Genomic DNA, 12,572 nt, shown 5'->3' on the forward strand with positions numbered 1-12,572 from the left:
AAGGTTGGGACTTTTACAGTAGGGAAGGAAAGAGACAAAAGTTCACTCTTCGCTGCAGAGTGCCAAGAGAGAAGGAGGACACGTTCCTTCGGGGGAGTCTTTTACTGTGGCAAGTTGCTTGCTGAATGGCCTTAATCTATATATGCTTTCTTTTGTTTCTAGCTTGATCAAACCATACCATTTGGAATTTAAGGAAGGGATTTTCAAATCCCGTTGGGTTTCACTGGGACTTGTGCTCCTAATTCATTTAGGCACTTTTGAAACTCCCACCCTTAAAGTAGCAACCCAAACTTAATGCACTGGAGCCTATTGTTCATGTCAGACCTTGCGGGGTTGGTATGGCTGGTTGGTTTCTGGTAGAATCCTAGAAATCAGTGAGGGTCATATTTTCCAATTCCTGCCAATGCAGGATGGTTCCTTGCAATACCTTTTCTAGTGCTTTGTCCAAGTTAATTTTAATAGATAATTGAAGGGCTGTGCCAGGCAGAGCACATACAGCAGTTTAAGAACCAGTTCATTAACAAAGGCTCATTAAGTAGAAAGTGGAAAAAGGCAGATTTCTGAAATGTGTGATGCTAGTTCAGAGAAGCTCCTGAGAAGGGATTATTCAACTGCGACAAGTTGCATGTAGGATTTTAGACAAAAGTAGTCAGAAGCCATTTTTCTTTCTCTGTTACAGTGAGTTGTCTGTAAGATAAACAGATTTACCATGCATAACAATGTCACTTTTTCAAGCTGGGGTGGAGGCAGTTCATTGATAGCAGAGGATATCAGTATTACATCATTGCAAAGACTGCACAGTATCAGTGAGACTGCGTTAACTATACTGACTGGAAAATGAAGAGTATATTGTGTAGGTAAAGTAGTGATTTTTACTTAGTTGCACATGCCTGCTAATTGTCTGGTTTATTAATCAAAGGAATTATTTTAGGATTAAAGGAAATACTATGTGGATTTGTAATAATGGAACTTTTAAATTAGTTAGATAATGTATGTAAACAATGAAATCTTTATATTGTATTTGTTCAAGTAAGTGTTCACATTAATACACTTCTTTGCACAACTTTAGTGGCTGATAAAGCAGCAATGTGTCTTGCTGTTTAAATCACATGTGCCCTGAAATCGTGGTTCACCTATCTTGCACATCCGAGGTGTGTGCATAAATGGGAGAATTACATCACATTCTCACTGGTTTTAACACAGAGATGTGAACTTAAATTTTCATGTGGTACAAGGGCCAGAATAATGACTCCATTTTAGTCTTGATATATCTTTATCTTTTCCAATAATTTGTGTCATTCCCAGAGGACAGAAAACCCCAGAGAGATCTCCCAGTGGTGGAGATCTATTCCACTTATGTGGCCATGATCTTCTAGACCCATGTGATTGAATATATTCATTCAGCACCTTTCACTGCCTCACTTGCAACCTTTCACTAATCAATCTCTCTGGGACTTAATCGAACATTACAAATCCCTCAGGAGCTTCAAATGGCCTTAATTTATTAAATCAGCCTGACACAGAAATGTTTCCCCTGCTCCTCCCTAGCTGAGGCCTCTTCCCCTCCGTTCCCCAGAATTGTACTAGTCAAATGCCTTAAATGGGCTAGACTGAGTTCTGGACCAGTGGTAGCTTCTCTGTGTATAAAAATGTCACAACTTTAAAGTTTGTCCCTGCAGGACTAGAAATGGGAGCTTTAGAAAGGGGAGTTTTCCAGCTTCTCAGTGGGATTCCCACAGCACTGGCTTCTAGCCCTGAGAAATCCTGAGATTAGTCATGACATTTTTGTACAAAAATATTATTTTAGGTCACTTTGATAGGCTTTTATGGTTTTGTTTTTATGAGCTGAACTCAGAGTAATGGAGGCATCTGACTTTACAGGCAGAGGGGCACACAAAATAGTTCCAAAAACATTTTTGTAAACTATCTAAAGATTCCTAAAATAGATTAGATGTAATGTGTGTGGCCTATAAAGAATTCAGGGCAGTGTGGGGTGGCATGAATACTCTCTTGGGATTACCCACTTGACTCACTTGTGATTCTATCACTTGCAAGTAATGCAGTTAGCCCAAACTCCATGGTGATAAAACCTTTACACTACACAACAGTCATGTATTTATAGAATATATAAAACAAAATCACATTCACACACTTACAATTGAACATGCAAAACCCACAGAAAACTACTATATAGAAGAGTGGTCATGTGTACTCCTTGGCTGAGAAGTTATTGAATATTTAGAGCCACAACAGAGAGAGTTTACAGAGGAAATTTCCCTGGCTTCTTAGTTTTCCCTCCTCTAATAAAGGACTGTAACATAAGGCAAAAACATTTTCAAGGCATAGGCTGTTTTGGAGAAATAGATAACACTTAAAGGCAGAAGCAAGTTACGCATCAGTAGAAAAAAATTATTTAGTGTAATTTATGGCCATTCTTTCCTTCTCTTCCCTTAGATAGTAAGAGATGGGTGACTGGAGTTTCTTGGGGAACATTTTAGAAGAAGTGAATGAGCACTCCACAGTCATCGGAAGAGTCTGGCTCACGGTGCTCTTCATTTTTCGAATCCTGATTCTGGGAACAGCTGCTGAATTTGTCTGGGGAGATGAACAGTCAGACTTTGTATGCAACACCCAGCAGCCTGGTTGTGAGAATGTCTGCTATGATGAGGCTTTCCCCATCTCCCACATCAGGCTCTGGGTCCTGCAGATCATCTTTGTCTCTACCCCTTCACTGGTGTACGTGGGGTATGCTGTGCATCATGTACGGATGGTGGAGAAGAAGAGAGAGAGGGAGCGGGCTGAAAGGCAACAGCAAACTGAGATGGATGAAGAGAGGCTACCCCTGGCTCCAGACCAAGAGAGCACCAGGAACACCAATGAAATCAATCCCAAAGGGGGCAAGAAATTCCGACTGGAGGGAACACTCCTGGGAACCTACATCTGTCACATCATTTTCAAAGCCATTTTCGAGGTGGGGTTCATAGTGGGCCAGTACTTCTTGTATGGCTTCCGAATTCTGCCCCTGTACCGCTGTGGCCGGTGGCCCTGCCCCAACCTTGTGGACTGCTTTGTATCCAGGCCCACTGAGAAGACAGTCTTCATTATGTTTCTGCTGGCTGTGGCCTCAGTATCCCTCATCCTCAACCTTGTGGAGATCAGTTACTTGATCTTGAAAAGAATCCTCCTGGTTTTCAGGAGGCCAACAGAAGAACAACTGAGGGAGATCCCAGAGAAGCCCCTCCACTCTATTGCAGTCTCTTCCATTCAGAAGGTCAAGGGCTACAAGCTGCTGGAGGAGGAGAAGCCAGTGTCCCACTATTTACCTGTGACGGAAGTGGGGGTAGAAGCCGGTCCCCCTCCATCTTCTTTCAAAGACTTGGATGAGAAGCTTGGTATGGGGCGCCTGGAAGACCTATCCAGGGCCTTTGATGAGAGGTTGCCATCCTATGCTCAAGCAGAAGAGCAGAAAGAGGAGAAGTTAGAAGCAGGGGAAGAGGAGCAGGAGCAAGAAGAAGAGGAGGAGCAGCAGGAACCAGAAGAAGAGCTGGAGGCGGAGAAAGTGGTATTGGAGCAGGAGCCACCGGGAGAGGAACTGCCTTCAGTGCCTACTGAACTGACAGCTGATACGAGACCTCCCAGCAGGCTAAGCAAAGCCAGCAGCCGGGCCAGGTCAGATGATTTGACTGTATAAGGGTGTGGGGAGCAACTACACACACACAAAATATCACAGATGTTTTTAAACAAAGCGCTCAAAGGGTCATTTGAATATTTCCTATTGAGCTTCTCAGCTGGAAAGGTGCTATCATCGTAATTGCACCTTATCTGTTCTGTATGTCCCATGGCTGGTGCTAGCTATCATGTAACATAATCAAGGGAACGGTTTCTTTTTTTCCAGATGCCAGCTCACTACTCCCAGTATCTATGCTATACACAGCACTGAAGCATTTTAAAAACTAAAACAGAAAAACAAACAAACAAACAAATGTATCCACTGTGATTGCACTTGCTGACAGTTTTATGTTCCACATTTCACTAGATATGTGGGAGTATGGCTCTTTCAGACAGTATCTGGCTGAAGGGTTGAAAAATAACAATCTTTGGGTATTTCTTACTCTATTTTAGCCTGTGACATACTGACATTGATCCTCCCTTCATTGCTGGCATAGAATTGCAATTATTTAATTCACAAAAAAAGGATCCTGTGTTTTAATATCATGAAACTTGATCAAAATATTATTGCCAAAATGGCCTTGCTTTGTTTGTGAATGCAAATTTCAGTTGTTTATAAATACCTTCCCAGCATGCCCTTTGTTAGAAACATTTCTGCTCTACAAGTGACCTTAATAACAGAAAAGATTAAAGCTAGTTTCTTGTTAGAATTTAGAAGATGCCCACAAATGAATTATTTATTCCCAACAGGGTCGTTTCAGCCAAAGGCATTTGTCAAACTGGGGAAAAGAGTAAATTAAAGTAAGATTGGTAGCTAAATGGGGTGACTTGAGGTGTGGAAACTGACTTAGCAAAGGAGTGATGGGAAGGCATCTGTAAGCAAAACAACTATACCACATAGAGTACAAGGCCCAAGGTAAGTCTCCCAGTCCTGAATTTACAGCTTGATTGTGAAAGGTGCTTCCTTCTTGCAACTCCCAGGGATTTATAGGCACTCAGCAAGTCTGAGAGAGAGACTTGGACACTCAGGTTGGCATTTAGGAGCCTAAAATGTGGATTTTGGTGGCCAAGTGACTGCTTAAACACCCAAATGAAAAACTGGTTGACCCAATTTAAGTGCGTAAGTTTGAAAAATAGGCCCTTAGTTTGAATGATGTAATAATAGTCATTAGACATCCTGCTTTGTTATTAATTTGATAAGAAACTCCATTTGCAGGAGGCTTCCAATGCTCTACTTAGCTACTGAACACAAATGTCACAAATGAATATAACAAGGCCGTTCAAAGGATCAGTAATAGAAAATGTCTGTGCCCAGAGGACTAAAGGAATGCCACAGAGCTCCAGCAAAGTCTGTTTGGTTTCAAAAGAAATGAAGAAGAAAGAAAATTCATTTTCTGAGTGTGTAATTGCTAATGTTAATGTCCATGGATTTCTAACTTTAGGGCCACAAAAGTCTCTCTTTGGCTGGGACAGAGCAGCAGCAACTTGTTTACAAGTTTCAGGTTAATCACTGTTTCCTGCAAAGACTGAGTTTGATGCCTGAAAAGTATAGGTATGTGCAGTGGGTTAAAAAAAAAAAAAAAGTAAGCGAACCTTTTTTCCCAACTGAGAAGTGGGTAAATGCCATTTACTCATATTTACCCTCATCTATGCTACTGGTACATGCGTTCCTCTGTTCTGCTTTCCAGACCTTAGTCCTTGATAGCTCAGCAAATTCTCTCTGCTGTGCTGCAGCTCATGTGCATTGTTTCAAGTGGGGAGTGTAATCCAGTTCAGAAAATTTACTTCACATGAAACCTAAAACCAAATCCTGCAACTGACTAGAGAAAGCCCATGGACTCTTATATGAGAGCAGGACTCCTACAGCCTGACAGAAAGCCCACTGAAGTCAACAGGAGTCTTTCTATTGACTTCGATATGCTTTGGATCAAATGCTTAGTTCTGATGACCTAGCTGAATTGCAATATTCTGTTCCCCTACAGTAAATACCCCTTACAGTTTCAATTGGACACTATGATTTTTGGCAGTTACTATCCTCTATGGAGTTCTTGTGCCTTGTTAAAGAGCTGCCACATTCCACTCCAGAGATGGCTCCACTTCATTGGTGGGTGATGTGTTTACTATATGTATGTATAATTTTTGTAAAGTGCTTTGGGATTCTTTGGTACTATAAGAATGCCACATTTTTATATTATGAATAATGTTGTTCCTTTTGGGCTTGTCTTTTCCTAACGTTTGCAGCCTGATCTCACAACACATGCTCTTGATAAAGATCATTGGGGCATTAAGAAGCTTCCTTTTGAAGAGGGACTGTAAGGATTGAGACTGCTTAGTTTAGAGAGGAGACAACTAAAAGGGAATATATTAGAGGAATACAAAACAATGGATGGTACAGAGAAGACCATTTAGATGCTCCCCATCAGTCTCTCATCATATAAAAAGAAGAGTGGGAAATCAATGAAACAGAAAGGCAACAAATGGGAAACTAATAAAAGAAAATACTTTCTGTACAGCTGATAATTAACCCGTGTAACTCATTGCCACAAGAATCCAGTGAGGCCAAAAGCTTAGTAGGATTCAAAATAGGATCAGACATCTACATGAATTATAAGAACATTTGCTGTTTCATTGGATAGGATACACTATTTTTCAGTTTAAAGATGGGATATAAAACCTCATGCTTTATGGCATAAATGAGACCACTGACTGAATGGGGTTAGAAACACACTTCCCCTATGGCAGGAAATTCAACTGCTGTTCATTATGAGGTTTCTTTCTCCTTCCTGTGAAGCATGTGACACTGCCAAATATCAGAATACGGGTCTAATGCTTACATTTCTAATTACTCAACAGGGCTCTTTAAACAATAAAACATATTAATAACTGTCTGTTATTGACACTCTCACATGTATTAGAGCCAATTTCTGCCCTCTTTTGTGCACGCAGCATGCTGGTCACAGTCATTAGGACTTACATGCTCATGTACCAGAGGGAGAAATATGTCCGTCGCCCCAATCCAGATATTACACATGGTGTGTGGAATATGTCATTTGTGCTGTAGTTTATGGGTAAAATAGACTGCACAAAGCCCATGATTAATTTTATCTGGAGCACATGATGTACCCACTACATGGCTGCACCTGCAGGCTCCTGGTACAACACCAAATCTGATACACAGCACAATGAAAAACCACTCCACTCTCCCTGTGGCATACAACCAACTGCTTGTTTGGTTTCTCAACCCAGTTCTAGACTGTCCCACTGTGTTCCTTACCCACTCTGTAGCCTAAGTGCATGTACAGTGTACTAGAGGCAACGTTTCCTAACAATCAGAGCAGAGAACTGGGAATCAGGCCTCCTGGTTTCTATCCTCAGCTCTGCCACTAATTCACAGGGTCACTTTGGGCAACTAATTTTTCCCACTGTAAAATCAGACTGAACAATAATTTCCTACCTCACAAAGGTGTTGTGAGGCTTAATTGACTAATACTAGTAAAGTATTTTTTTGATCCTTAGATGCAAGGCCCTATAGAGGGCAAAAGTATTAGCATTATTTCAAGATCTGAAACCATCTGAGAACTAATGACAGTAAACCCAACAATTTCTTGGTGAAATTCCTAATGAAGTCACATAATGGCCTCAGAGCTGTGTGTTTAGCACATAATAATATATTTAACAAATGATTATGCAAAAGACAGGAAAACATAGCAAGGATGGCAAAAATCCACTCCCTGGCTGGGAAGTCACAGAACAGTTAGAGCCATGGAATAGATAAAGGAAGCTGAGAGTAGGAATTTCCTTGGCTTCCCACTACAAACAAGTTACTGACTGATTTCTTGCATTTTTTTTTTGTGAGGAGTGTAATATGCAAGTGTCAAACTCACCAAAGTAGATGGGTGAGGGAGAGAGAGGCAGAGTCTTGACTTAAAGTAGAACATGGGAGTTGGTGTTGGCTAGTGTCTAAAGCAGTGGATGTAGAATTAGTTTTGCCAGATTTATTCCCAGCTCTGCTACTGACTCACTATGTGATCATGGGAAAATCATTTAACCTCTCGGTGCCTCTATTTCTCCATCTGTAAAATGGTTGTAATAATTTGTACCTACTGCACAGGGATGTTGTGAGGTTTCATTAATTCAACACAGTATAGTTATTCTTTAATGATAGAGCATTTGTCTTGGTTAGTACGTGACTCCTTGGCCAGAAGGGAAATAGATTCATATCAAGAATGCCGCATTGCATTGTAGGGATCAACGATATAAAGTGCCTGTGGGCTTCAGAACCACAGTTATACCGGGAAAGCCAGATCTTTACCTGGTGTAAAACTGCGTAGCTCCATCAGCTTCAATGAAGCTGCTGCCTGACACCAGCTGAGGATCTGGCCCTGTATTTACAAAGCTCTCAGAGGTCGCTAAACCCTAATTTTAATCAGATCCAAGCAAGCACCTGATACCTTGCAGTCCTGCAGTAAAAGTAGTTTTACTCATAATAGTTCATGGCAGGTGCAGAAAAACGACCATCTTCCTGCATCCACATGGACACAAAAATATCCTGGTATATTAACTATTTTCAGTACCTGAGATACACATTAACAAAAATCTCTGAAGAACAGGTCAGCCCTGTGGTGTCAGGTGAGCGATTGGTTTAGCAGGGACTTCTGCGGGCATGACATCCACTTGCTGAGGGAGGAGAGTCCAGTCTTCCTGTCACTCCGTTTTACTGATCATGCAGTTTTACATGTAAAAAAAGGCCATGCCACACAATGCTGTAAAAAGTGGCAGTTTGCTGTTTAAACACAAAGCTGCCTTTCAGGCACACAGCTGAGAGTAATCCCAACCTGATCTTATCTTTGTTTTATAAAAGCAGGATCACCCATGAAAAGCAGACTGTAAGACCAGGGGAGAAACGGGTGGACGGGGGCAAAACTATGTGGGGAGCAAAGCTCCTGGGAGTCAGATGAACAGATCACATCAGGAGAATCATCCAGACAGTGGCATCAGCTTCCTTCCCAAAATGCAAGGAGCTATCGTTTGTTAGGCCCTGTCTATGCTACAGCTTTTAACTCAGCTCTAACTAGGTTTTGTTTCCAAATGCAATGTAGCTAATAGTTTGTAATGACAGGAGCTAATAGTGTGTTGTCCTGGCCAAGGACCTAGCCTGGCCCATAGTTATCTTCCTGTAACTAGTTTGGCATGTTCTTATTTTGGCAGTACAGGCAAGAGCCATTAACCATGTCTGTGTAAACAGTTTGACCAGTTCTCCTTCCTCTCAGCTCTCTGGGCAGTAGGATATCCCAGAGTGCATTGTCCCATGTGCTGCTAATGCCACACTGTGCGCATGGGTTCTGGAAACTTTCCCCTGGCTGAGGCACCGGGGTGTGGGTATAGGAATCACTGCCCAGTTTTTCCTAAAATGCACTTATACACAGTTAGGCAGCATGGTAGCTGTCGATGTGCAAACACAGCTGGCACATTGTTGTGTCATGAAAAAAGCTGCTTTGTGAACATAACCATATTTGATTTTATGTAACTGGGTCAGATAAGAATGTCACAAACCAGTTACAAAAATATGGTTTTCTTTGTTGTCTGAGATATTCAAAGCCAGTTAAGGGATTTAGATTTCAATGGGAATTGTACATCTAGATCCATTCAAAAATCTCATTTATAATGCAGACTGAGCTTTAATGTCCTGTTAGATAAATGCTCTTCACCTTAGAGAAAGGATAATGCTGACCTGGGTTGAAGTAGAACTGAGAAGGAATGGTGATTGCAGGGTTATTTTGGAAAACATGAGAAAGAAGAATGATTTTTGTTGACTTTCACTAGTAACCTTTAAATTTCCTAAATCCCAGAACTATATGGTCAAAGGAAAACAGGTCATTTTCTGGTTAGCACAGTGGGAAAGGCTGTGTTGCTTTGGGAGTTAATGGGCGGACTAACAGTAGGTTTGCAAGTCAATGCCATGAAGATTTGTGGCCAGGAAACAGTTCTGTGGAAACACAAAATGGAAACATCTGTTGAGAGCTGCTTTCCTTGGGTCTCTCTTCAATTCAGGGGAGTGTCAGACTGAAACTGAGCAGAAAATAAAAGGAACAGCAGGTTACAAGTGAGGACCCAAAAGTATCAGATTGCATGGAGCCACCAAGCAGATATCAGATTGCAGATGAGCACCTGTGCATAACAGCATCAGATGGATGTCGGGTTCCAGATCAGCACAGCAGGTGAGTGTAAGAATGCAGGTGAAGACTGAGGCTAGGTTGTGGGTGAGATCACCATTTGGTACCAGATATGAACTAGGAAAGGGCAAAGGAACTTGAGCTTTTATTGCAACCATGAATTGCACTGAACCTAAGCTCTTTCTGAGGTTGGAAAGGTTCAGAAATCTTTAAGTGTATATATAATATGCATGCACTTCTCCCTGGAATTCCTTGATTTTGGCAAAGGTAAGAAACAAAACTAGCATGAGGAAGGTTACTTTTTAGGTCATTACAGCGTGGCTGATATTCAGAAGTACTAGAACAAAGATGTTCAGATATCTTTGGATAAACATGTACAATTTAAATGCTTATCTAAAGTGAGTCCATAAATAAATTTTGAAAGTGAGCCAGTGAGAGCCGGTTGCAGCTATACACTAAGACTGCACCAAATGAATTCAGTAGAGTTCAGAAATCTTAGCAATGTCTGATTCTTCCAACCCTCAAAGGTCCTAATCTTCAGATGCACTGGAGAGAAAATGAAAGAAAATAGTCAACTGCCAGCTAAGCCTAAATTTAATTAATTCATCCCATAGACATTTGCAGATGCACAAGCTATATTGACATGCCCTTAGCTTACAGATTGTATGATGCCAGTTTTCTACGGGTCATTCATTCTACTTCATCTCCTTCCTTTGTTTGGTGGTCTTATCATCTCCCACACATCCTCAAAGTATCATGTAACCATCCTCTACTACTAAAGTTGGAATATCTCCATTACCTGGTACAATAATGAGCTCTTATCTTCTTTGTAGTCCAGCCACTAGAGGGGCAGATGTGACTGATACAAATTGACACAATGGGCTACCACTACTCCAGTTCTTTTTCTGTCTAAGATTCATTTTTTTAAAATTTAAAATAAGAATGATGATAAAAGGTAAACCGCTGAGAAGGTAAGACGTCTACAGTCCCCTTTGGAAAAAGCACCCGACATTATGGGTGATTCATGACTGTGTGTGTTTCAATAAACAGTTTTATTGTAGCTTCATTGTCAGCACATTTCAAATAATTTCTTCTGTCATCCATCTAATAACATCCCTGCCAATGGGGCAGGTGGACTTCTAGTAGTTTGTAACAAAAAGTGCAAGGATTCTAACTGCTACTACCTTACAGATGTCTTGTTCATTTTGAAGAAGCAAATGATTATTTTGTTTCTTTGTGGATGACCACAGGATCTTTTCTGAAATGATGTTAAGCAGCTGCCCAGTTATCTTGGGTTCCAAGTGATCAAGAAAGATTTGGACTGGAGTGGATTGGAGAAAAATTAGTGGCTATACTGTAGACTTCAGGAGAATCTTAGTTTGTTTTTATTTACAGTATAGCCAGTATATTCAACCATCGTCTAGTGGATATGGAACTGGACAGGTAGGCAGGAGATGTGGGTACTTTTCCTGGTTCTGTTGCATGACCTTGGGAAAGTCACTTCACCTGCTATGCCTTGGTTTTCCCATCTGTAAAATGGGGATAATGACACGCACCTCCTTTGAAAAGCACTTTGAGCTCTACAGATAAAAAGAGAGAGATATTATCAGATCTGTATTTAGGCACAGTTATCAGAGCATCCAAAGTTCTCAAAGTCAACAGGAGTTATGGATGATCAGCATCTCTGGAGCCTCAACATGCACTTAGAAAGTTAACTTTAGACACCCATGTTGGAAAAAATGTATCCCATGCACATAAGGCTCAATTCTGCACCCACTGAAATCAGTGGAAAAACTACCATTGATTTTACAGGTGAAGGATCAGAGTTCTAGTTCCTGTTAATGCTTTAAATAAGGATGGAGAAAACAGAAGCAAAAGTCATGTGGATGTGGTACCACTTGCAGAACTCTAGCAAGAACTGAGAGGTCTGCAAACTCCAATGAGACAGCTTTCATGTGGCAATCGCCATGCTGGAAACCCAATGTGCTATCCTTCAAGTTCTTCCTTAAAAACAATACATTTCTTGGGTTAGTTTTCCACCACTAACTTTCCACCCTGCTGTCATGACTTAGCTCAGATCCTTTAATTTAGCTCCCATTACAAACTGACTATAAAAATGATGATTTTTTTTTTAAATTTAAAACATGGAACTAATAGGAAACATGTTCAATTTCCTTGTCTTTATATTACACACTTTGTACAACTCTTCCCCCAGCCCCATCTGTGTTCTGTTTATTGAAATTGTAAGCCCTATAGGGCTGGGAACTTGTCTTCTTATATATCTGTGAAGCACCATGCATACCATGGTGCTGTATAAATAATCAGGGGTGGCTCCAGGCCCCAGCATGCCAAGCGCGTGCTTGGGGTGGCAAGCTGTGGGGGGTGCTCTCCCGGCACCACGAGGGCGGCAGGCAGGCTGCCTTCAACGGCTTGCCTGTGGAGGGCCCGCTGGTCCCGCGGCTTTGGTGGACGTCCTGAAGCCGCGGGACCAGCAGACCCTTCGCAGGCAAACCGCCGGAGGCAGCCTGGCTGCTGTGTTTGGGGCGGCAAAATCCTTAGAGCCGCCCCTGTAAATAATATTATAGAATAAATCTCCCTCCTTCTTTTTACCCTCTTTTTCCCTCCCCTGCAGGATTGCTGTTTTGGGGAAGGTATGAGTCTGAGGTCTTTCAAAAGGAACTGTCTTCTTCCCTGTGTGTATCTTCCATTGCTCAGGGATCAGCCGTTTAC

The 12,572-nt window shown here is 41.5% G+C and overlaps 1 protein-coding gene across 1 annotated transcript; it reads left to right on the forward strand.

Moving 5' to 3' along the window:
- Positions 1-2,464: 2,464 nt before the first annotated feature.
- GJA8 (gap junction protein alpha 8) lies at positions 2,465-3,691 on the forward strand. Its single transcript, XM_032780976.1, has one exon. It carries the CDS (start codon positions 2,465-2,467, stop codon positions 3,689-3,691), a length of 1,227 nt encoding a protein of 408 aa, XP_032636867.1.
- Positions 3,692-12,572: the final 8,881 nt, after the last annotated feature.

Source organism: Chelonoidis abingdonii, chromosome 1 (assembly GCF_003597395.2).
Source record: "Chelonoidis abingdonii isolate Lonesome George chromosome 1, CheloAbing_2.0, whole genome shotgun sequence".
Lineage (NCBI taxonomy): Eukaryota > Metazoa > Chordata > Testudines > Testudinidae > Chelonoidis > Chelonoidis abingdonii.

What these genes read in the sequence shown, in the direction of transcription:
- GJA8 (XM_032780976.1), top strand. Translation starts at nt 2,465, where the DNA reads ATGGGTGACTGGAGTTTCTTGGGGAACATTTTAGAAGAAGTGAATGAG.